Raw genomic sequence first — 26460 nt, forward strand, 5'->3', positions numbered from 1 at the left:
AGGCACTGGCGGGCCGCGTCATTGTCCACCGCCAAGTCCCGGGCAGCTCCCGCCGGCCTCCTTTAGGGCGTGCGGCCTCGATGTCCTTCTCCCGGTGTGTCCTGTCGTGGGCTCGGCTCCCGGCGGGGCGCCGGGCTGGCCACCGGGCAGCCGTCTGCTCTGCCCTTCGCGCCCACGTCGAACCCCTTCCTGGGGCTTTGGGGCGCGTGTCTGCCGTTGCCTCCTCCTCCTCCTCCTCTGCCTCAGGAGGCTCCAAAGCCCCGAACACGTCTTTGTTCGTGCCGCTGACTGTGAAACCCCAGGGCCCCAGCGCGGATGGCGACGTCGGGGCCGAGCTAACCCGCCCTCTGGACAAGAGTGAGTGCGGGAGCCAGCGAGGGCGGCGGGGGTGTCTGCAGGCCCACGCGTGGCCGCGAGGAAGCCGCATCCCCTTTCCCTGGAGAACCCGGGTCCCCTCAAGCGTTGTCATCGTGCGTGTCAGTGTCTGCCTCCCGCGCTGGTTTGTGAGCCCCTCCAAGCTCGGGGCTGCGTCTTAGGGATCCTTTTATATGTCGCCCCAGAAGTGGTCTTTTTCCTTTTACTGCTCTCTGTGAATCGTTTCAACCCTCTTCCGATGGGACGATTCGCCTTTCTTTCGTCGTTCGGTGGACGACCGCTTTTTCTGGCATCCTTTTTTGTTCCTTCGCCCCTGCCCAGAACTGATACCCCTGAGAAGGGGCAAGGGAGGTGTCAGTGAAAAGCCAGAGGAGGATCGCTTTAAGGAGTCTTTATAATTTACTGGCACTTAACACTCCAGAAACTTAGTGTCGCGGGGAGAAAGGATGTATGGATAACCAAACGTGATACAAGTAAGAACATGATAAGGGTGTCCTCGCCTAAGGTGGTCTGTATCCTGATCATCCAGGAGATGGTCTGTATCCTGATCATCCAGGACTCCAGAGAGAAAGGAGTCCGCTTAGCATCAGTAAGTGGCAGTGTGTTTTGTTCCCCAAACTAACTTTGGATGGGTTTGGCAGGGAGGCATGCGGATGGTTTCAAAAGGATTTTCCGATTCTAAGGTTGTACGTCTTTAGTTTCTGAACGATTAAGGAGGCAGGGAATTTCCTCAGACCAAACGAAGCTCTGGGAGGCCGAGGGAATTGTATAGCTGCACAGGGCACTAGCTCTCCAGAAGCTGTTTTCAGGCAGTTCACTTCAACAAGCAACATTGGTCACTCCTATTGTAATTTTTGTTGTTGTTAATTTTCTTTTTAATTTTTTAAAAAATTTACATCCAAAGTAGTTAGCATGTAGTGCAACAATGATTTCAGGAGTGGATTCCTTACCCATTTAGCCCATCCCCCCTCCCACAACCCTTCCAGTAACCTTCAGTTTGTTCTCCATATTTATGAGTCTCTTCTGTTTTGTCCCCCTCCCTGTTTTATATTGTTTTTGTTTCCCTTCCCTTATGTTCATCTGTGTTGTCTCTTAAAGTCCTCCTATGAGTGAAGTCGTATGATTTTTGTCTTTCTCTGACTAATTTCACTTAGCACGATACTCTCCAGTTCCATCCATGTAGTTGCAAATGACAAGATTTCATTCTTTTTGATTGCCGAGTACTACTCCGTTGTGTGTGTGTGTGTGTGTGTGTGTGTGTGTGTGTGTGTGTGTGTGTGTATACCACATCTTCTTTATCCATTCATCCGTCGATGGGCATCTGGGCTCTTTCCATACTTTGGCTATTGTTGATAGTGCTGCTATAAACATGGGGGTGCATGTGTCCCTTCAAAACAGCACACCTGTATCCCATGGATAAATGCCTAAGTAGTGCAATTGCTGGGTCGTAGGGTAGTTCTATTTTTAGTTTTTTGAGGAACCTCCATGCTGTTTTCCAGAGTGGCTGCACCAGCTTGCATTCCCACCAACAATGCAAAAGAGATCCTCTACTCCTATAGTAATTTAAAAATGTAGACTACAACATACTATGGGCCAAAGCTTGTTTTGGGGGGCAGAAGTACAATACTTAAAAAAAATTTTTTAATGTTTATTTATTTTTGAGAGAGACAGAGTGTGAGTGGGGGAGGGGCAGAGAGAGAGGGAGACACAGAATCCGAAGCAGGCTCCAGGCTCTGAACTGTTAGCACAGAGCCTGACTTGGCGCTCGAACTCATGAGCCATGAGATCGTGACCTGAGCCGAAGTCTGACGCTCAACCAACTGAGCCACCCAGGCACCCCAAGAAGTATCATACTTTTACTGAAAAATGTGTTGGAACTCATGGCTATTCCTTTTTTTTTTTTTTTAAGTTTATTTATTTATTTTGAGAAAGGGAGAGAGAGCACGAGCAGGGGAGGGACAGAGGGAGAGAGAATCCCAAGCAGGTTCTGCGCTGTCAGTGCAGAGCCCGTAGCAGTCAGTGCCACCACTGTGAGATCATGATCTGAGCCGAAATCAAGAGTCTGGACGCTTAACCTCCTGAGCTACCCAGGTGCCCCAATATATGCTATTCTTTAACCAGTTCTTCGAAGACAGTGTTAGGCTAGCTATTTCACTTAACATGGGAGTTGGGAGGTCTTTATTTTGGGGTACTTTTAATAATGTAATAATACTATTAAAATAATAATTTTAATAATGTAATTATTGGTATTAATACTATTTATTTATCTTAAGGTTGTGGTAAAAAAAATACATAACAAAACTTAACCATCTTAATTTTTGGTGTACAGGTCAGTAGTGGTTAAGTATATTTGCATTGCTGTGAAACAGATCTCCAGAACTTTTTATCTTGCAAAACTGAAAACCTAAACCCATTAAACAAGTTTCCTCGTTTATTTTATGTATTTTTTTCAAAGTTTTATTTAAATTCTAGTTTGTTAACATATCGTGCAATGTTGATTTCAGGAGTAGAATTCAGTGATTCATCATTTATAACACTCAATGCTCATCATAACAAGTGCCTTCCTTAATACCTATCTCCCATCTAGCCTGTCCCCCACCCACATCTCTTCATCAACCCTCAGTTCTCTAAGAGTCTCTCATAGTTTGTTTCCTTCTCTCCTTTTACCCCCATCCCACATGTTCATCTGTTTTGTTTCTTAAATACCACATATTAGCAAAATCATATGGTATTTGTGTTTCTCTGACTTACTCTGTTTAACATAACACACTGCAGCTCCAGCCACATCATTGCAAATGGCAAGATTTCATTCCTTTTGATGTCTGAGTATTATTCCATTGTGTGTGTGTGTGTGTACGTATGCGTGTGTGCGCATATACACACACACACACACACACACACACACACACACACACCATATCTTTATCCACTCATCAGTCAATGGACATTTGGGCACTTTCCATAGCTTGGCTATTGTTGATAATGCTGCTGTAAACTTCAAGGTGCATGATTCCCTTCGAATCTGTATTTTTGTATCTTTTGGGTAAATACCTAGCAGTGCAGTTGCTGGATGGTAGGGTAGTTCTACCTTTAACTTTTTGAGGAAGCTCCACACTGTTTTCCAGAGTGGCTGCACCAGTTTGCATTCCCACCAACAGTGTAAGAGGATTCCCCTTTCTCCTCATTATCTCCAGCACCTGTTGTTTCTTGTATATAATTTTAGCTCTTCTGACAGTTGTGAGGTGGTATCTCATCGTGGTTTTGACTTGTATTTCCCTGATGATGAATCATGTTGAGCATCTTTTCATATTTCTGTTAGCCATCCATCTGACTGTCTTTGCAAAATTGTCTATTCATGTTTTCTGCCCATTTTTTAACTAGATTATTTGTTTTTTGGGTGTTGAGTTTGCTAAGTTTTTTGTAGATTTTGGATTCTAACCCTTTATTTGATATGTCATTTGCAAACATCTTCTTCCATTTTAGTTTTGTTGATCATTTCTGTCACTGTGCAGAAGCTTTTTATGTTGATGAAGTCCCAGTAGTTCATTTTTGCTTTTGCCTCTGGTGACATAGAAGAAGTTGCTGCGGTCAGGGTCAAAGAGGTTGCTGCCTGTGTTCTTTAGGATTTGGATGGTTTCCTGTCTTACATTTAGGTCTTCATTCATTTTGAATTTATATTTGTGTATGGTGTAAGAAAGTGGAGGAACTTCCATTCCTCTGCATGTTGCTGTCCGGTTTGCTCACACCATTTGTTGAAGAGACTTGTCTTTTTTCCATCGGATGTTCTTTCCTGCTTTGTCAAAGATTAATTGACCATGTAGTTGTGGGTCCATTTCTGGGTTTTCTGTTCTGTTCCCATTGATCTGAGTGTCTGTTTTTGTGTCAGTACTATACTATCTTGATGATTACAGCTTTGTAATATAGCTTGAAGTCCGGGATTGTGATGCTTCCAGCTTTGCTTTGCTCTGCTTTGCTTTTTCAAGATTGCTTTGGCTATTTCAGATCTTTTGTAGTTCCATACAGATTTTAGAATTGTTCATTCTGGCACTGTGAAAAATGCTGCTGGTATTCGGATAGGGATTGCATTAAAAGTGTAGGTTGCTGGGGTGCCCGGGTAGCTCAGTCGGTTAAGCGTCCGACTTCGGCTCAGGTCATGATCTCGCGGTCTGTGAGTACAAGCCCTGCGTCAGGCTCTGTGCTGACAGCTCAGAGCCTGGCGCCTGTTTCAGATTCTGTGTCTCCCTCTTTCTCTGACCCTCCCCTGTTCATGCTCTCTCTCTCTGTCTCAAAAATAAATAAACGTTAAAAAAAAAATTAAAAAAAAAAGTGTAGGTTGCTTTGGGTAGTGTGGACATCTGAACGATATTTGTTTTTCCAATCCATGAATGTGGAATGTTTTTCCACTTCTTCATGTCTTCCTCAATTTCTTTCATAAGCTTTCTATAGTTTTCAGTGTACAGATCTTTGATCTTTTACCTCTTTGGTTAGATTTATTCCTCGGTATCTTAATGGTTTTTGGTGCAATTATAAATGGAATGAATTCCCTGATTTCTCTTTCTGCTGCTTCATTATTGTGGTAAAGAAATGCAACAGATTTCTGTATGTTGATTTTATATCCTGTGACTTTACTGAATTTGTGTATCAGTTCTAGTAATTTTTGGCAGGGTCTTTTGGGTTTTCTACATAGTTGTCTGTGAATAGTGAAAGTTTGACTTCTTCCTTACCAGTTGAGATGGCTTTTATTTTTTGTTGTTGTTGTTTGTTGTCTGATTGCTGAGGCTAATACTTCCAGTCCTGTGTTAAATAACAATGGTGAGAGTGGACATTCCTGTCTTGTTCCTGACTTTAGAGGAAAAGCTTAGTTTTTGCCCATTGAGGATGTTATTAGCTGTGGGTCTTTTGTATATGGCTTTTTTGATGTTGAAATATGTTCTTTCTATCCCTAGTTTGTTGAGGGTTTTTATCAAAATGGATGCTGTATTTGTCAAATGCTTTTCCTGTATCTATTGAGAGGATCATATATATATATATATATATACACACACACACACACACATATATATATATTTAGTGTTTATTTATTTTTGAGATAGCGCCAGCAGGGGGAAGGACAGAGAGAGAGGGACAGAAGATCCAAAGTGGACTCTGCTGACAGCAGTGAGTCTGATGCGGGGCTTGAACTCATGAACTGTGATATCATGACCTGACCTGAGCCAAAGTGGGGACACTCAACTGACTGAGCCACCCAAGCGCCCCAAGGATCATATGGTTCTTATCGTTTCTTTTATTAATGTGGTGTATCACATTGATTGATTTGTGAATATTGACCCATCCCTGGAGCTCAAGAATAAATCCCACTTGATTGTGGCGAATAAGTCCTTTCATGGACTATTGAATTCGATGTGCTGGCATCTTGTGGAGATTTTTTGCATTCATGTTCATCAGGGATAACGGCCTGCAATTCTCCTTTTTCGTGAGATCTTTGTCTGGTTTTGGAGTCAAGGTAATGCTGGTCTCATAGAATGAGTTTGGAAGTTTTCCTTCCATTTCTATTTTTTTGGATGGCCTTTCTGTGTTTTGTGGGCAAAGACTGTATTCTCCATTTTGGCCTGCCCTTCCAGCAATGTAGCATGTGTGCCTGGATCAGTAGAATGTTTATCTCTGTGGAATAATGCAGTGATATTTAACATGTACAGTGTTAATACAATTTCAGCTTGATTAAAATATTTTCACTTATGACATTATTGATTTATAGTGGCCTGTTTCCTCAGCAGACATCTAACTCAGCTTCCCCTGTTAGCACAGTGATTCTCTGCTGTCACCCTTGAAATAGTTTTCTAAGCCTTGTTTGAATACTTCCAGTGACAAGGAGCTGGCACTTTTTTGAGGCAGCTTCCTTCACTCTTCTCATTGTTAGAAGTTCTTGTATAAGTTCCACTGAAATCTGCATCCCTTACTTCCCACTGGCTTTAATTATGCCATCTAGAACAAAATAAAGTGTAGTCTGTTCTTTTTTTTTTTTAATTTTTTTTTTTAACATTTATTTATTTTTGAGAGAGAGAGAGAGACAGAGCATGAACAGGGGAGGGTCAGAGAGAGAGGAAAACACAGAATCCGAAGCGGGCTCCAGGCTCTGAGCTGTCAGCACAGAGCCCGACGTGGGGCTCGAACTCACGGACCGCGAGATCATGACCTGAGCCAAAGTCGGCCGCTCAACCATCTGAGCCACCCAGGCGCCCCAGTCTGTTCTTCTTAAAACCATCATCTTCCAACTAAAGATCATCCCTCACCTCTTTAGTCATTTACATAAAAACATGATGATCTGGTCCTTGCGGTACTGGTTGTCTTTCTAGATACTTTTTGGCCGCTCACTATTAGATGTTTAGAATGCTTGTAAGTGAATGAAACAGAATACAGTTATCTAAAAGTGGCCTGATGGAGGCTAGGGACCATGTCTAATCCTGTGGTGCGTTGCTTATTCTTCTGCAGTAAACAGGAATATTCTGTTTGACTATAATTTTTCTGGACAGCCCATTGCATTATTAAACCATAAAGAGCTCATGGTCAACTAAAACCTTTAAGTGCTTACAGCACTCAGTAGACCGCTGGCTTGAGTATTAGGATTTCAAGTATCTTTTGCTCTTTGGGCCTTTCTCCATCTGGAAAACCAATGTTAAGCAAATCTTTCTTTCAGATGAAGTAAAGAAGATCTTAGACAAGTTTTACAAGAGGAAAGAAATTCAGAAACTGGGTGCTGATCATGGACTCGATGGTAAGGCTACTAGCATTTCTATTAGAGATATTATTTTATTACTTCTTAGATTACATCTTTGTCAGTATTGTGTGAGACCTAGTGTGCCCTGGAAATAAGTGCATGGGGGTAGTCTGGAGGATTTCCCTGACCTTTGCTTCTGTCTTGGCAGGAGTTGGGCAAGATGCATCTGCTGTGCTGGACACACAGCAAGGGAGCTGTTGTTTAGCTTTCCTTCCTGTTGTGCTAGGATTTCACATTTGGTCAGATGATAGTAAACCAGCTGTAGACCCCCGGCCCCACCTCAAAAAAAAAGTCACTTTGAAATTTTTTTTAATGTTTATTTATTTTTGAGAGAGAGAGAAAGATTCAGAGCACAAGCAGGGGAGGAACAGAGAGAGAGGGAGACGCCGAATCTGAAGCAGGCTCTAAACACTGAGCTGTCAGCACAGAGCCCGACACGGGGCTTGAACCCAAGAACTGTGAGATCATGACCTGAGCCGAAGTCGGACACCTAACCGACTGAGCCACCCAGGTGCCCCCCACCAAGATCACTTTGATGAGTTAGGTGTGTTGCGTGTATACACACTTTATACGTTTATTTACTTATCTTGAGAGCGTGCACATGAGCAGGAGAGGGACAGAGAGAGAGAGGGAGAGAAAGAGAGAATCCAGCAGGCTCTGTGCTGCCAGCACGGAGCCCGATGTGGGGCTCGGATGGTGAGATCATGACCTGAGCTGAAATTCAGAGTCCAGTAGTTAACAGGTGCCCCTGTATATGTACACTTATAAATAAGAAATGAAATGAAGACTAAGTCTTACCTATTTTGGTTTTGTATTTCCTGCAGCTCGTCTCTTCCATCAAGCATTCATAAGCTTTAGAAATTATATCATGCAATCTCATTCCCTGGATGTGGACATTCACATTATTTTGAATGATATTTGCTTCAGTGCAGGCAAGTGTTTAGAGACTTTTAAAAATCTCTTTAAAAATGTGTTGAACATACTTTGTATTTCTTCCCATACTTCATGTTTATTTCTCTGGTCAGAGCTTATTCACATCCTGTAAATAATTCTGTGCTTTTATAGGAGGCCTTTGAGGTCGTTTTGCTTTAAAAAATTTTTTTTTTAGGTTTATTTATTTTTGGGAGAGAGAGAGAGAGAGACAGAGCGTGAGTGGGGGAAGGGCAGAGAGAGAGGGAGACACAGAATCTGAAGCAGGCTCCAGGCTCTGAGCTGTCAGCGCAGAGCTCGAACCCATGAACGGCAAGATCATGACCTGAGCTGAAGTCGGACACTTAACAGACTGAGCCACCCAGGCGTTCAGAGGTCATTTTGCTTTTATAGTGGGTCCCTGGATTAAATCAACAATATATCTTAAGCTTGAGAAAGGCAGGGGCCTTGACCTTCTGCTCTCCACTCTGTGTTGTATACAGGCCGCAGTGAAATGAACTCTCACAGAAGACAGAATTAATACATGGTGGATTCCATTTGTTTCTGCCACTGACTTTTTTCTCCCACATATCAGGACAGAGTTCTTGATGTAAAAGAAAAAAATATAAGAACGTTATTGTTGTGTTCCCGTTGGCAGTTTGGCTTTGGTTATGGTTTTTAAATGTAAAGTGTTTGCACGTCCATTTCTGTTCAGTAACCATAGGTCTTCTTTCTAATGTATATATCCAGGTTGTTTATTTTTTTTATTTTTTATTTTTTTTAATTTTTTTTTTAACGTTTATTTATTTTTGAGACAGAGAGAGACAGAGCATGAACGGGGGAGGGTCAGAGAGAGGGAGACACAGAATCTGAAACAGGCTCCAGGCTCTGAGCTGTCAGCACAGAGCCCGACGTGGGGCTTGAACTCACGGACCGCGAGATCATGACCTGAGCTGAAGTCGGTCGCTTAACCAACTGAGCCACCCAGGCGCCCCCAGGTTGTTTATTTTTAACTTAACTTTCACCCAAGTTGATCTTTACCTATTTATATTGGAGGAGTAGAGCATGGTGGTTGACAGCCAATTTGTTGTTTCTGTAGAAAGTGTAAGCAAAATTAGGAAGAAAACATAAGACAAAGCAGGATCTCAGAAAAGGAATTCCTCGCTCCAGAGTTTTTTTTTATCCTGGGGGCAGTGTCCCCTGAAGTGGCTCACTAAGAGGAAAAGTTTCACTGAGTTTGGTTATGGATAACTTGTAGACTGTATGTGTTAATGTAGTGTTTTATTTTTCAGCTCATGTGGATGACTTATTTCCATTTTTCTTGAGACATGCAAAACAGATATTTCCTGTGTTGGAATGTAAGGACGATCTACGTAAGATCAGTGACTTAAGAATACCACCTAACTGGTTAGTTTCTTTATTTGTGGATTTGAGATTTTCAGTTTCTGATCTTGGGAGATTAGTGATCATTATATATTATTATATATGTCATTATAATATTTTTTGTTGTATGCTGGACAAGAAATCATAAGGAGGCTAGGAGTTGTTTTCCCTAGAAAAACAGGCAATTAATTCTGGTATCTCCCCTTGATTCTGATCAAGTTAGGTTGTAGGTTTTATTAGGACAAATCTAGAGTAGCCCTTAGTTTAGGGTGTTGGCCTTACAACTGAAGTGTGGCCTTTCCAGTGTGAGCTCTCACCATTTCCACACTGTGGCTGGAACTCCAACATCTAGCACTTTGCCACCCCTTTGAGACTTTCTGCCCAAACCCTTTGTGGTTTGGTGGGCCCTGCCCATGTTCAGCCCGGCTCTTGGTCAAGGATCCACAGGGTAGCCTCACATAGACGTCAAGGCATCCTCTCCACTGAACCCTTTCTTCTTTTCCACAGTTTGCTTTCAAATTCCACCTGCTTTAGCATCTCTGAATTTTCTCGCTACCGCTCAGCTCGTTGGGACTGTCATACTTTGCTTGGGTTCCACCTCCTTGTGCCCTCCTGGGGTGCAGTACGGCACAGCTCAAGTGTTCCTTTGTTCCAGGGCTTGTAGTCCTACACTGTCTGCTGTTTATGTCCCTAAGCAGCTGCTGCATATACTGTCCAGTTTTGTACTTGTTTATGGTGGGAGGGCAAGTCCTGTACCATTCATCATGGCCAGAAGCAGAAGACTCAATTATTATATTATATATGTTGAAATTCAGAAGGCTAGGCATATTTACTTACAGGTTCATGTGTTTAGAGCTGTGGAAATGATGTGAACATGTCTATGGAGCAGGATGGGGTTTAAACTTATTTGAAGTAACTTCTGAAGAAAAGGGACTAGTACAATAGCAAAAATATCCAAGAAATCAATTTGCATTTAGATTTTTCTGTCCTCTAGTTAGTAAATGCCAGTCTTAGAAAATAGTCATTATTTTATTGTGGGTCTGAAAGTTGTCGTTTAATTTTAGTTTCCAAAGATGCTCTCTTGTGAATATTAACAGGATGTTTCATTGGAATAGTTTTCAGTTGATACCTTTGCCAAGGTAGATTTTGAGGTTAATGGGATTAAGCTGTTTACCTTCTTATGTTTTAGGTACCCAGAAGCCAGAGCCATACAGCGGAAGATAATATTCCATTCAGGCCCCACAAACAGTGGAAAGACTTATCATGCAATCCAGAAGTACTTGTCAGCAAAATCTGGAGTGTATTGTGGCCCTTTAAAATTATTGGCACATGAGATCTTCGAAAAGAGTAATGCTGCTGTCAGTATATTACCAAGTATTTGCTTTTTTTCTTGTTAATTTTCTTGTTAATTTCTTGAAAATTGCTAATTTTCTTGTTAAGGAGGACTGGGCAGGGTGAAGGTGGGAGTTGGGAAAGGGCATATGTAGTAATTTGCCATTAATAAAAGTTGTCATAGCTCATTGTACTTTGTAAGATGTACCACTATTTTATGTACAATTGAGAAAGAAAAAGATGCTGTCAACTGACTCTGACTTGCCGTCAGTTGTTAAAATATATTCTGATTTCAGAGATAGTAAAATGTGAAAAAATGTGTATTAGAATGAATGAAACACAATTATCACAGAATATTTCACAAATACAGAGAAGTGCAGAGAATTATACACAAATAACCTGAACCCACTCCCCAACTCCCATCAGATTCTAACATTTTGCCATACTTGCTCTATTTAGTTTTTTAAGAAATAAAATACTGATATAGTTGAAACTCCCTCTGAAGTCCTCCTTTGCTTCCTCAGAGTTAACCTAACTCTGATACGATATTTAATTTACCTTTTTTTTTAGATCAGACTATGATGCTATCAAAAAGAAGTAATGATAAACCTGAAAAGGACCGAATGCCCTGTAGTCTGAGGCATCGTTTCACTAAATGGGCTACATTTTGGTTCACTGTTTTATTATAACTTTATAATGTAAGATGAACCAGTTTGGGTAGATAACTTGTATTCTGTTTTTTTGTTCAGAATAATTTGTGTAATTTGCATACATAATGCCTCCTTATCCATAAATATTTAAGAAAATATTTCCTCAGAACAATGACTTTGTTTTGCATAACCACGTGGCGTTTATCTACAGCAGGGTATTTAATATTGATAGAATACTATTACTTAATCTATATTCCATATTCACATTTTGCCAGTTGTCAGTAATACCACCCCCATTCTCTTCCAACCCCCGAGTATTCTGTCCAGGGTGCCAGCACTGTATTTTGTTCTCCTGTCTCTAGTTTCCATTAATCTAGGACAGTTCCTAGGATCCTTCTTTCATCTTTCATAACCTTTACGTTTTGGACGACTAATGGTCATCTGTGGTAAACTGTCACTCAGTTTGGACATGTCACATGTTTCCTTGTGATTAGTTTTAGGTCACTAGGGAGATGGGCTGTCCCAGATTGCCTAGACTTTCCCAGATTTAGCACCAAAAGCACTTCGTCGTGAGGAACGCCTTAATTTCTGGGCAAACTATTATACGATAGTATTAATGTTGCTCCTTGTCAAGGAATTATATTAGGAGATCTTTCTGTTTTTTTTTTTTTAAATAATTCTTTTAATGTTTATTTATTTAGAGAGCGCAGAGGAGGGGCAGAGAAAGAGAGGGATAGAATCCCAAGTAGGCTCTGTGCTCGCAGTGCAGAGCGGGACACTGGGTTCCATCTCCTGAACTGAGATTATGACTTGAGCTGAAATTAAGAGTTGGATGCTAAAAAAAAAAGGAGTTGGGTGTTTACCCAACTGAGCCACCCAGGCACCCCAGGAGGTCTTCCCATTCTTAAATATTACTTATGATATTCTTCCTGAATCCAGAAACAATTCACATTTGTTTTATTTTAATAAACTGCTACAGTGCAGAAATATACAAAGTTAAGTGAAACTGCTACACTGTCTCATGTTTTTGATACCTGAGAATTTAGCTAATTAGAGGTGTTTCCAAGTTGACATACTTTGTGTAAGAGCGGCTTTCATAAAATTTTTTTAAAGGTTTGGGAGTAAATTTGATAGTAATGGTGAGAATATTAAACAACCCAAACTTCTTTTTGCTATTATTTTAAAGACGGCAATAACTCCAGGTATCTTTTTGTCACCTTAGGGCGTGCCGTGTGACTTGGTAACAGGTGAAGAGCGTGTGACCGTGGAGCCAGACGGGAAACAGGCTGCCCATGTTGCTTGTACAGTTGAGATGTGCAGTGTTACAACTCCTTGTATGTACATGCCATTTAAGAACCTTTATGGTTTAGTAACTTTTTATTTTAAAATATAGTTAAACATATGAAATGTGTTTTTATTGTGAAAAAAATTTTAAACTGAGACGAATAGGACAACAGATACCCAGTGCTCACCAGTGCTCACTAATAAATGTCAGACTCTTGGTGGTGTTTGCTTGTGAATGTTCCTCTCCCCTTTTCTCTTAAAGGAACTAAAATATTAACAAGTATAATTGGTTCCTTTTTACCACTCCCCAGTTAGTTCCTTTTTTGATCCAACTGCTGTCAAGTGTTTGGTGTATATCTTTCCTGTCTTTTTTTACATCACCGATACATGTTACCTATCGATACTATGGATTGTATGATTCAGAACAGTCAGGTGATTATCATACTGTATTATTGTTCCACAACTTGCTTGGTACTCTATGCAGCATGTTTTTAGAACTAGTCTTGTTATATGTATATTATATGTTTATCTTATGTGTATAATATGTATCATAAATATATATATCGCGTTTATTCATTTAAACTTATAACGAAAATTCCATCTTACAACTAAAATGGTTAATTCCCCTACTAAAGAATATTTAGGTTGTTTAAGGTTTTTCATTATTATATATTGTACTGCAATGAACTTCTATTTAGTTTTGAAAATATTTTGTTTAATTTTATTTTTTAAATGTTTATTTTGAAGGGGGGAGGTGTGTGTTAGCAGGGGAGGGGCAGAGAGAGGAGAATCCCAAGCAGGCTCTGTGCTGTCAGTGCAGAGCCTGACATGGGGCTCAAACTCACAAACTGTGAGCTCAAGACCTGAGCTGAAACCAAGAGTGGCCGCTTAACTGACTGAGCCACCCATGCGCCCCTGAAGATATTTTAAATAAAAATTAACTTTTCCTTACCAGTAAGCAGTCATATCTTTGTTATAGAAAATATAAACATAAATGCAAAGAGAAGGAAAAAACCCATAGCCTCCCAGTCCTACTCATCCAGAATCAACAAGTGTTAACGCTGTGGTGTGTATTTTCCAGATTTCTTCTATGTTTATGTTTGTATTGTGTATGCATATACTTATGTGTGCATTGTGAGTGTGTATATTAAATAGGAATTACACATTATGTACTCTAGTTAGCTTTTTCATTTTAATAATCATAACTTTCTGAGTAGTTTTTTTACAAGTGAATTTATTATAAAAGTAACACATTGTAGACATTCTGATAGCACAGGAGTTCATAAATCAAAATTCCCTCTTCTGTCTCTTCTTTTCTAATCTTGTTTGTATGTACCCAATTGGAATAAGTAATTTTTAATCTGATGGTTTTTCAGTATAAAACGTCCTCTCTTTTGTTTCCTAAATGTTATTATGGGTGTATTAATTTTTTTTAATGTGCTCTTCTCAACTCCCTGGTATTTGAGGAAGAAGATTAAAATATAATTGATATGACACAAGGAGAATAAAATAATATGGTTGAAAACATTTTGGCAAGGGCATCTGTGTGGCTCAGTCAGTTAAGCGTCTGACTTTGGCTCAGGTCATGATCTCATGGCTTGTGAGTTCGAGCCCCTCATTTGGCTCTCTGCTGTCAGCACAGAGCCCACTTTGGATCCTCTGTCCCCCTCACTGCGCCTCCCCCTGCTCGCTCACTTGCTCTCTCTCTCATAAAAAATAAACATTAAAAAAATAAAATCTTTTTGGCGTTAGAAAATAAAACGAGGCACTAATTTTTGCCTTAGTGATGAGGTTTTAAAACCCCTAAGAATGAGCATAGCTAGAGCTCAGGAAATTACACTTTCTATCCCATTTTCTGCTCCTGACACCTGTCTGGGTTCATATGATAGAGAAGCTTCATTTACAGTAGGACTGTCTGCTCCTTATTCCTGGAAGCCTAGATGCTTACTTCTTTTACTACCCTGTGGATATGTTAGTTCTTATTAAGTAGATTCTCTAGGCTCCCTCTGAGATTGCAAAAAACAGGACAAATGAACCTACTAGATGTTGTATCGCCTGGGTTAGAATTTTATGTTTTTGGATCTTAAACTTGATCACTGTACATGCTGTATAAGCTTGGGCCAGTGACCTAACTTCTCTGGGCCTCAGTCTATTCTTCTATAAAACGGCTAGAATGATGATACTTATGGCATAGATTTGTTGTAAGGATTAAATGAGTGAAAATTGTAAAGCACTTAGAACAAGCCTGCCAGAAAAGAAGTGCTTCGTGAGCAAGCAATGGTGGTGATTACGGTGGTGATGAAAGCTTGAGTTTGGGTGCTATAATTTGTTTATAGTTTATTTAAGTATATTGTATTGCTCATGACGAATTTTTATTCTAGATGAAGTGGCTGTGATTGATGAAATTCAAATGATTAAAGATCCAGCCAGAGGATGGGCCTGGACCAGAGCACTTCTAGGTTGGTGGTCTTAATGCTAACACCCGTGCTTTGTGACCTCTGCACGGAGTTGCGTTTCTCTGCTTGACATTGCCAGATAGAGTTCTTAGGATCCTCTCTTTTTGACACAAATCAAACAAAATGTCAGCCTAGTGTGAGTTCTTAGTTCCTAAATATTATTTTAAAAATGGGAAGTCCAGTTTTCTTACTGTAAAGTTAGCATAACCGGTTAAAGTTAAAATGTTCAAATCTTGCCACCTTCACACAACCATCTTAACATTTTGGTGTTTCATGCGGTCTTTTTCCTCGTGCATATGGTGTTTTGTGAATATATTATTTTGTATCTTGTGTTTTCTTCAGTTCTCTTGTTTCATAGATTTTTTTCACACCACATATTAATATTGCACATTCTCCGTTGAAGAGCTATACTATTTTTTTCCACAGAGTTGAACATTTGTTCCTATTATTGATAGTGCTACAGTAAAAATTTCTGTGGCCATAGCTTTTTATTTATTTATTTTATTATATCTTTAGGATAGGCTCCTGGAATTAGAGTTCTTGAGGTCCATGGACATGAATGAATATTTCTACTGCTCGATATTGGAGTGAATTTTTGATCATTGTGTTATAGGGCAGGTGTTTGCAAAGTTAAAAACAAATAGCTGAACTCTCTCTTCAAACAAATCATATACCTTAAAGCCTGTAATTTAAAATGAGAGTGGATCTGCTCAGTGGTAAGGAGCTTGGAGTTTCTTTTACCCTCCGGTCCCCAGCCTCCGAGGTACCTCAGTCATTCCATTGGAGCCTAATTTGATAAACACAAGTATAAGATTCAGTACTAACCAGCAGAATGCCAGGTTCTGGTCCTTTGCTGGCTTTACTCTGTAGTGGACTCAAAACCATAGCCAAAGCAGTTTAAAAGCACTGAGATTGGAGTGCCTGAGTGGCTCAGTTGGTTAGGCATCTGACTCTTGGTTTTGGCTCACGTCATGATCTTACAGTTTCATGAGTTCAAGTCCCGCATTGGGTTCTGTGCTGGCAGCATGGAGCCTGCTTGAGATCCTTTCTCTCTCTCCTTCTCTGCTCCCTTCTACTTGCACCGTCTGTGTCTCTCTCAAAATAGTAAAATAAAAATAAAATAAAATATAAATAAAATAAAAAAACACTGAGATTTATAGAGATAATCTTTGCCCGCTAGAAGGTTGTCGTGAGGTTTGAATCAAAGAGATAATTATCAAAGAGATAATATTGATGAAAACACTTGGTAAAGTTATAGAGCAATCGGTAAGGAAACTTCAAGTATTTTTGTTATATAAAGTGTGAAATATTTAATTTCGTATCTTTAAAAAACTATCGATTTTGCATTTAACAGGACTCTGTGCTGAAGAAGTCCATTTGTGTGGAGAATCTGCTGCCATTGACCTGGTTACTGAGCTCATGTACACGACGGGAGAGGAAGTGGAGGTAGATCACATGCTTTGTTCTCAAGGTGGCATAGCAAATAGCCTGGAGTACCCCAGCAGTGGCTTCAGGGGTCCCAGATAGCAGCAAAGTCAGAACTTAACTAAAAAGAAAGTGTCATTTCCTCACAGTTGGCTAGATCATACGTGTTTGGTTGAACCTCATGATCCGGAAATCCGGCGGAATGACCATCATACCCCAAGCCTTGCAAAAGTACAAAGAGACTCGTGATCTTCTCTTGACAACGCCTTATGGAGTGTGAGCAGTTCTCTTTAGAATTAAATAAGTCAGGAATGTTGGAAGTTTGAGGCTTAGCAAAAGCATATGGTTTTCAGAATTTTGGATGTCAGAGATTAGGGCGTTTTTTTTTTTTTTTTTTTTTCCAATATATGAAGTTTATTGTCAAATTGGTTTCCATACGACACCCAGTGCTCATCCCAAAAGGTGGAGATTAGGGCCTTTTGCTAGAGATAGTTTGTATCCCTTTCTCCAACGTGGAGAGTAGAAAATAACTGGTTTCCTTTCAATCCTAATTTTTTGTGTTTTTTTTTTTTTTTTTTTTTTTTTTTTTACTATAGTTCTTTAATAAGATGAAGAAATACTTAAAAATTGGTTCGTCAGTTTTGTGTTCAGCTTTCAGAGAGAGGGTGGGATGTAGTGGAAAAAATTCTGGGTTCTAGTCTTGGCTTTGCTGTTAACTAGCTTCGCGTTGTTAGGCAGATTGCAGAAGGCTAGAACCGAAGGAATCCTTATCAGGCCTGATCTTTTATGTGGACTTTATTTTGCTTTTTCATAAAATTGAAATAATAGTTAGTAAACCTCTGAACTTACCAAGTTGCCACAAAAATCGAATGTATATGAAAGTGCTTTGAAACTCTGCGACATGGGGGTGCCTGGGTGGCTCAGTTGGTTAAGCGTCCGACTCTTGACTTCAGCTCAGGTCATGATCTCACGGTTTGTGAGTTCGAGCTCTACGTCTCGGGCTGTGCACTGACAGCACGGAGCCTGCTTGGGATTCTCTCTCTTCCCTCCTCTCTCTGCCCCTCCCCGACTCGTGCTCCCTCCCTCTCTCTCTCTCTCTCTCTCTCTCTCAAAAATAAGTAAACTTTTAAATAAAGAACATTTAAAAAAAAATTTGGTATGCTGTATATAACATTTTGTTAATTTAGAAAACACCAATGAGAACTGATGGTAACATTTATAATATGAAAATAAATGTTTTCCTATATTGTAAAATACCATGTAAATGTAAAAACATTGGAACTTGTCAATTTTTAGCTGCTTTTGATTGCTCTGCCCATTTTTCACCTAATAGTGACAGGAAGTTGAGTTAGTTTTGTTATTTTACAATATCATGTCTTTATTGTAGGTTCGAAACTATAAGAGGCTTACCCCTATTTCTGTGCTGGATCATGCACTAGAATCATTAGACAACCTTCGGCCTGGGGATTGCATTGTCTGTTTTAGCAAGAATGATATTTATTCTGTGAGTCGACAGATTGAAATCCGGGGATTGGAATCAGCTGTTATATATGGCAGTCTCCCACCTGGTAATTATTGGCTTTCATCATGACAGGGACATGAAGTCTCTTATTTTTGCCATTTATGTTGGGATGTGTATAGAAAACACAGTAAAAGGTACTGAATAAGGTTGTTTGATACATTAGTAATTTGTTATGGGTCAAATAAAATAAATATATTTCTCTAGTTCATCTTGGTGGGGATAGAAGTTTTTTAATTATAGCTCTTGCTGCTCTTGTTAGACTGTATTTTAAATGTTGAGTTGATGATTTTGTTACCGAAATGTCATTAAAATATGAGCTTGGTACATCGTCTTAAAGGTGTAGTCCTGAAATCTCTTTATAAGTGTTCTCAGAAATGGGGCTAGTAGGGGATTGTGTTGCTCTATGTCAGGATATTTAAAGGAGCAGGAAAGAAGGATAAATGGCTCTTTGAGGACATAAAGCAGTAAGTTTGAAACAGTAAGAGTTTTATTCATAAGAATGGAGAATGAGAGGTGAGGGTTCTAAGATCTACTTAGTGTGATGTGGTAAAAGATTGAGAGCACTGAGCGAACGTAAACTGTTCTTGTTTTAGGGACCAAACTTGCTCAAGCAAAAAAGTTTAATGATCCTGATGATCCATGCAAAATCTTGGTTGCTACAGATGCAATTGGCATGGGACTTAATTTGTAAGTAATTTGTTTTTAATAATCATGGGTATTCTGTGGGTTTTCTAATTGGAATTAGAATGACCAAACACTTAACGTTTAGGAGAATGGGTATTATAATACAGTCGTGAGGTTTATCTTGCTGACATCTCTTGAGGGAATAAAAAGAAAATATCACATCGCGCTAGGGATTTTGAATGACACTGCCTCCCACTAACCTGTTATAGTATCTCACTTTATTTTCAGTTTCTCAGCAGGTGTATGAGTGCCCATTATGAATGTGGGGCTGGCCAATATCTCTAGGAGTAACAGTGTTGCGTCTAAGTATTTTCTCTGAGGAGTCAAGGCAGTTACACCTTTTGGAATCCAAGAAGTATTCAAAGCTATTAATGGCATCCAACTTCTTTATTTTAGAGAAAGGGAGGGAGCAAGAGCAGGGAAGAGGGGCAGAGGGAGAGACAGAGAATCTTAAGCAGGCTCCATGCACAGTATGGAGCCTAACATGGGGCTTGATCCCACAACCCTGGGATCATGACCTGAGCCGAAACCAACAGTCAGATGCTCAACAGACTGAGCCATCCAGGCTCCCCAATAGGAGCCAACTTTTAAAAACAGTCTGATAGCACTTTATATGGTTTACTGGTGGTAAAAAAAAAAAAAAAAGTCATTTTCTATACCTTATTGAAGTATAATTTACACACTCCACAGTTCATCCATTGTAATTGCACAGTTTAATGGTTTTTAGTAAATTTATACATTTGTTAAAAAGTACTACTTAATGGGAAGGAAAAGAATTACTGACAAACCTCTCTTATACTGTAAAGAGTGGACAAGATTGTAAGCAGGTCTAAACTAGAACTGGAGTGAACATTTCTGTAGTGACCCAAATGATGGGGAGTTTTTTATACAGCAGTCTGTATTGAGATTACTTTTATTTCTATTTCAGGAGCATAAGAAGAATTATTTTTTACTCCCTTATAAAACCCACTATCAATGAAAAGGGAGAGAAGGAAATAGAACCAATTACCACCTCTCAGGCCTTACAGATTGCTGGCAGAGCTGGCCGATTCAGTTCAAAATATAAAGAAGGAGAAGTGACAACAATGAATCGAGAAGATCTCAATTTACTAAAAGAAATTTTGAACAGGCCTGTGGATCCCATAAAGGTAAGGTGTAACGTGTTCACTACTTGTCTGCGAAGGACAGTCATTCCTTCCTTCACTCACCTTCCGGACCCTTGCCTCAGACACCTGGAAACAGACATAAGCAAAAGAAAGTTTTGTGCCATGAAAATCCTGTCAAGAAAGCCCTACTTTACTGCTTTGGAGAGCCCTAGGGACCCCTTCATTAGAGAATGGTGAGCAAATGGAAGATCCAGATTGAACGAGTTTAGTAAACCTGATTTTCCTTGAGTTCTTTCCGTACTCTAGCATTGGGTGGGGAGAGGGGCGTAGTTGCCTCAGGTGGGCACCCCGCTGTGACAGCCAGCTGAAAAATTGTGAGAAGCTTGAATGTAGAAGAAACTCTTGAGTGTGGGGCAAAAACAGTGCTAAGCGATACAACTTTGAGCCAGTTCGGACGAGGTTAACTTTCGGTTAGTGTGGTTAATGAGGCAGCAGCCTATGTATTTTAGTTATAAGTTTGTTAACTCATAATTTAAGTTGCCTAGAAAATTTACTTATAAATTAACGTGGCTCATCTCGTTTTTCAGTGACCCTAGTAAAAGGGGAATATAAATGAGTCGATGCAAGGGAAAATTCCTGGAGGAAAGCTGCGGTTGAAATCCTTTCTGTAGCTTTTGTTAAGAGTTCAGTTGCTAAGGACACACCCGCATTTCCCCTGTGTGCCTCATTCCTTGTGCCCATACTCTTCGTCCCTCCCATGACTCAGGTCTGTCTTCTTTCCTCCTTTCCTCCTTTCATCCTTTGCTCTTTGTGTTTCCCATTCCTTTTCTCTTTCTCTTTTTGCTTATACCCGCCTTATTAATACTGGGATACAGTTGAAGAGAGACTGGCCTCCATGTAGACATTCTCTCATGTATTTATCTGTGTTTGTCTGTCAGTTTTATTGCCTTGGTTAAAGCGATTGGGTTTTCCTTGTTCATTTTTGTTCAGTGAAGATAACGGAGACCCTGGAAAGTATTTTTGGTACTCTGTCAGATCATCAGAGGTTTGAGAAATACTAACTAAAATGCCAGCGAAAGGTTGATGAGCCAACTCAGTGGGTATAATTGGTCAGGGTCACTAAACCATCTCATCAGCTTTCTCAATTGGTGATAAATGGGAACGTGACATTGCTTTTTTCTTTTTTACTCAAATTCTTGTCATTTAACTCATTTGGTGAGAGCTTAGCCTGAATATAGGACTTTATAAACAACTTAAGAAAAGTTGTCCTCTAAGAAGGAGAAACTTAAGAGTTGTTCTTTCTTTTACTAAAGGCAGCTGGCCTTCATCCAACTGCGGAACAGATTGAAATGTTTGCCTACCATCTCCCTGATACAACACTTTCTAATCTCATTGTAAGTAAAAACTTACTTTTAAATCTCTCCTAAAATATCTAAAATATCTTTTCTAAAAAGGTTGATATTGCAGACAGTTACTAATTAACTTCGTGGGCATCAGTGGATAGTCTATTTTTGTGATATTGTTATTTATGAGGTTTATCTTGAAAGTGAAAACCTCCTCTCAAAATCTTCTGGAACTTTTGTCTTGAGGAATTTTCTGAGTATTTCAGGTTGGGAAAGATGTAGGGGAGGTCTTTTAGCCTGTGAGGACAGTGAATGAAACAGGCCTTTCTAGAAGACTGTTAAGGATTCAGAGATTGTCTTTTGTAGGCTTGAGTACTTTATTCATGCCCACTTAGGCAGTCCAATAATGTATCTTTTTTTCCCTTCAGGATATTTTTGTAGACTTTTCACAAGTTGATGGGCAATATTTTGTCTGCAATATGGATGATTTTAAATTTTCTGCAGAGTTGATCCAGCATATTCCATTAAGTCTACGAGTGAGGTATGTTTTCTGCACAGCTCCTATCAACAAGAAGCAGCCTTTTGTCTGCTCTTCGTTGTTACAGGTAAGCCTTTATCTTTATATTTTGAGTTGTTTCAAGTCAATGCATTTCCCTAAACAGTACTTTGTTATTCAAGGTAAAACAGTTGGAGAGTACTTTTCCATAGGAGATACTATATAAGAACTTATATATAAAGTGGCTCTTTTTTTTCTTAAATGACAAATTCTTTTGAGGGAAGGGGGTCTTGCCTGATGATATACGTCTTTTTTTTTTTTTTGCCTGGTTTTTATTTTTATTTTTATTTTTATTTTAAGTAGGCGTCATGCCCAGTGTGGGGTGTGAACTCACAACCCTGAGATTAAGAGTCACATGCTCTACTGACTGAGCTACCCAGGTGCTCGCTAATACACTTCTTTCTTAGTAGCATTGGTTAATATTTTTTGGAAGGGAAGGGGAGTAGGGGTTAGTGGTGGTCATAGTATTCGGTTTTCCTGATTATAAGGCACTGATCCAGGGATTGCTGTCTTTTATGAGTTTGGTGCCGGGCTTTTAGCCCCTTCTTATTCATTTGCATAGGGATACAAACCTCTGCCTTCTGAGGAGCATTTATGCACCCAAAAAAGGGGGGCAGGGAAGGGCAGTGGAAGCTGAACTTCCAGCCTCCTGGCATGTCCTCTCACCTTGCGGAGCCCTTGCCTCTCCCCTGTTGCCTCTTCCTAGAGTGCCCTCCCTGTCCCACTAAACCCAAGGGCCTCCTCTTGGAATCCTCCTCTGAAAAAAAAGAAAAAAAGGGGGCGCCTGGGTGGCGCAGTCGGTTAAGTGTCCGACTTCAGCCAGGTCACGATCTCGCGGTCCGTGAGTTCGAGCCCCGCGTCAGGCTCTGGGCTGATGGCTCAGAGCCTGGAGCCTGCTTCCGATTCTGTGTCTCCCTCTCTCTCTGCCCCTCCCCTGTTCACGCTCTGTCTCTCTCTGTCTCAAAAATAAATAAACATTAAAAAAAAAAAAAAAAGGAATCCTCCTCTGACTCTAGTCTTGCCCCTGTCTTCTATATAGAACTCAGCATTCTGCATACTGGCTGTGTTCTCACCAAATCTGTTTCTAAATTTATGTTCGAAATTACTTTCAAATTGCATAAATAATACGTAAATGCTTTCTCACTGCATGAAGTTAAAACATTACGGATAGGTTAAATTGGGCTACCACCCCCAATCTCAGTCTTTTGACAGAGCTACAGTTGACAGTTTGTGTCATTGCAGACCTTTTCCGTTGCATTTGCTTACATATGTGTACATATGGAAATTCTAGTTTTGTGGGTGTGTTTTCCCATAAATGTTATAATGAATTATTCTGCAACTTGCCTTTTTCTTTTCCCTTTAATATGTCTTAGAGGTATTGCACACCCAGGTATTTACTTAGGAAATATGTTTCTTAGAGCTGGCATTTATGAGAGAGTTAGTTAGCATAAGGTTGACATTTCTGGAATAAAGTCTGAAATGCTATAAAGTGACCTGGGTGGGGGCACCTGGGTGGCTCAGTCAGTTAAGCGTCCGACTTTGGCTCAGGCCATGATCTCGCGGTTTGTGAATTTGAGCCCCGCGTCGGGCTCTGTGCTGACAGCTAGAGCCTGGAGCCTGCTTTGGATTCTGTGTGTCCGCCTCTCTTTGCCTTTCCCATGCTCATGTTCTGTCTCTCCCTGTCTCTTGATAATAAATAAATGTTAAAAAAAGATTAAAAAAAAAAGTGACCTGGATGGAGCTTGGGTCCATGGTCCTGACTCTGTTTTACCACCCTTCAAGCAGCTGTTCTAATGAAGCAGAAGCATTTTACTAAGGGGTAAGAAGTCTGGAATGGTAGAGGCCAGCAGTTGCTTATGTGTTCTGATACTGTTAGCATATGAAATGTAGAGATTTTTCCTTTTTTTCTTGATCACCATTATGACTGAACTTTAAAAGACCTCCATCCCATTGATGGCCTCTGGTGCCCCGCAGGATAGTTGTTTGGAAATGGTGTGCCAGGGAGCTCCTTTAGGGCCAGCTGTTGGACGGAGGTATCTGAATGGATAAGTATCTCTCCCTTCCCCTTTTTGGACAGCTCCATACTTGGCTCTTTTATGTATTGGATTTTTACTAGTTTGTGGCCAGAAATATTAAAGTTTGGCTTGTCCTGCTCAGCAGGTTAGCTTGGTCACATTTCCATCCTTCATGGCTATTCTGTTTGGCATGTGTTAGCAGAATGCATGACCGAATTTAATAAAATCATAGCATTATTTAACCACAATTGTTCTAAAACTGCCTCGCCTCTCTGAAGTATGGACCTTACTTAGGTTAGACATTTAGAGATAATTTTCCCTAATCAGGACATGAACGATTTGAAATCAGCTTATTCTTGAAGCTAAACTTTTGCTCTACAGGTCTCACATGGTTGTATTTCTGTCTCCTATAGTACATTGTGATGCATAATAATGCCTGGCATTTGTGGGGGTTGGGGGCAGCCTGGTTTTCCGAGCACATTCTCCCAACAGTGTCCTGTGGTTCAAGAAGGAGGTATGGTGGTCTTATGGTGTTGATGAGGTCGCTGAAGCACAGAGTGATGGCTTGGCCAGAGCCACACAGCTAGTGAAGAGGTGCAGAGTCTGTTTACTAGCTTGATCGACTCATGCCCAACCTTGCACCAAGCCACCTCAGAGTTTCTTTATGATAAGGAAGGATATTGACAAGATACAGCTTATATTTGCAGTTACAGGACCATTCCATAAAGGGGTAGAAATGAGAGACTTCAAAAATATCTGTCCAAAACTTGTAACAGTAAATGTTCATTAAAGTTAACAGATTTAGGCTCTGTTAGTTTTTGTACGACTTCTGATGTACATATTATTGCCCTGGCTTTGGAAAATGAAGGAACCCCCCCCCCACTTTTTTTCTTCAAGGTATCTTTATGAAGTATTAAATATTCTTAAAAGTATGGAAAAGTATAAAGAAGGAAAGAAACCAGCCTGTTGAAACACAACCGCAGTTAATGTTTTGTTGTGCTTTCTGTTTCTGATTGCAGATTTAAGTGCATTTTGATTCTTTCACCAAACTCTTTTCTTCTCTTTCAGTTTGCCAGGCAGTATAGCAGGAATGAGCCACTGACCTTCTCGTGGTTACGCCGATATATTAAATGGCCATTACTTCCACCTAAGAATATTAAAGACCTCATGGATTTAGAAGCTGTCCATGATGTCTTGGATCTTTACCTTTGGCTAAGGTATCACATTTTTCCTTTACCTACTCTCACTTTTCTGAGTAATAAGGAAAATCAAAGGTTTTATGAATGGTCTTTTGCTCTCTGAAGTAACAGGCACATTTTTACAGGGTGCTGTTATGTTTATTGTCCATTATGGCAGTCGAGTCTTGTTTATGCCCATTCTAAAAATGACTAACGACTTCTTATGATTCTAGTTCAGATAGGTAGGTGAGGAAGTGTACTAGATTCTTGCTACACAGATGGTGGTCCCCGGACCAAAAGCATTGGTATTATCTAGGAGCTTGTTAGAACTAGAGAATATCAGGCCCACCCCAAACTTAAACTACATTTTAACAAGATCCCCAGGTGATTCATTTGTATATTAACATTTGAAAGGTGCTGCTTTACATCAGTGATTCTCAAAGGAGGGGCCTGTCCCCCTTAAAATATGATTCACTTAAGATATGAGTGATGACCTACCCTCATAATGACAGTATTCCTCAGGTGTGTTGGGGCTGAGCAAAGGCACTGGACAGAGTCTGCAAAAACAGAACATTTGGGGGCCAGTGTCCAGATGTAGTTACATCATTGAGATAAGCCCAATGATTCTGATAAGGGCTGTTGCTATATAACATAATATGTCTTTTCCTAGCTACCGGTTTATAGATATGTTTCCAGATGCCAGCCTCATTCGAGATCTCCAGAAAGAACTAGATGGCATTATCCAAGATGGTGTACACAACATCACCAAACTGATTAAAATTTCAGAGTCACATAAGCTGTTGAACTTGGAGAGCTTGTCGGCAGAGAACCGGTCCCGATTGTCAGGAACTTTAAAGAGCCAAGCTAGAAGGGTGCGCGGCACCAAAACTGTAGGGAGTAAAGCTGCTGAGCCACCTGTCCCCAGTGGAGGAGAGAAATCCCTTGCTTCCAGACTGGTGCAGCAAGGACTCCTCACTGCAGACATGCTGAAACAGCTAGAAAAGGAGTGGCTGACACAACGAACTGATGGCAAAGAAAGAACAGAGCCTGGGACTTACTCAAAAGGGACAAGAAGAAAGAAGAAGGAACCTGATTCAGATTAGTTTTATTTTATTTTTATTTTTGCCAATAAAAATCTATTTTAAAATCCTTTTTTCCTCATATGTATTTACGGCCTGCTACGGTATGTGGCTATTACGGGGTTTTTGTTTGTTTGTTTTGTTTTTGTTTTGCTTTTTGCTTGGGAAAATTAGCTCTTAAAGATAACTGCTGTTTGTTTCAGCATTTAAAAACTACGGAATGTCTTAGGGATTTTATTTAAAGCTTTATATAGTGGCCATTTGTAGTATAGCACTAAGACAATGCGCTATAAGGAACTGTGAATGAGAATAAAATCAGTTTGGTGAAATGTTTTGACCAGTTTCCTACGCTGAAGATGTCATGATTGAAGTTTTTTGACACACGTTG

General features: G+C 40.1%; 1 protein-coding gene across 2 annotated transcripts; it reads left to right on the top strand.

Annotated features, from left to right (window-relative positions):
* Positions 1–26143, top strand: SUPV3L1 (Suv3 like RNA helicase). 2 transcript variants are annotated; one of them, XM_027062163.2, is made up of 15 exons: positions 1–357; positions 7070–7147; positions 7975–8082; positions 9352–9466; positions 10632–10800; positions 12647–12758; positions 15090–15167; positions 16519–16610; positions 17977–18157; positions 18705–18798; positions 19724–19943; positions 21215–21295; positions 21673–21849; positions 24884–25032; positions 25664–26143. In XM_027062163.2, the coding sequence occupies exons 1-15, from the start codon at positions 81–83 to the stop codon at positions 26094–26096; spliced, it is 2364 nt and encodes a 787-aa protein (XP_026917964.1). In that variant the 5' UTR covers positions 1–80; the 3' UTR covers positions 26097–26143. The 2 variants fall into 2 exon arrangements, with proteins under 2 accessions (XP_026917964.1, XP_053063082.1); XM_053207107.1 differs by lacking the exon at positions 1–357 and adding an exon at positions 394–964.
* The last annotated feature ends 317 nt before the right edge of the window (positions 26144–26460 follow it).

This window comes from Acinonyx jubatus, chromosome D2, assembly GCF_027475565.1.
Source record: "Acinonyx jubatus isolate Ajub_Pintada_27869175 chromosome D2, VMU_Ajub_asm_v1.0, whole genome shotgun sequence".
NCBI lineage: Eukaryota > Metazoa > Chordata > Mammalia > Carnivora > Felidae > Acinonyx > Acinonyx jubatus.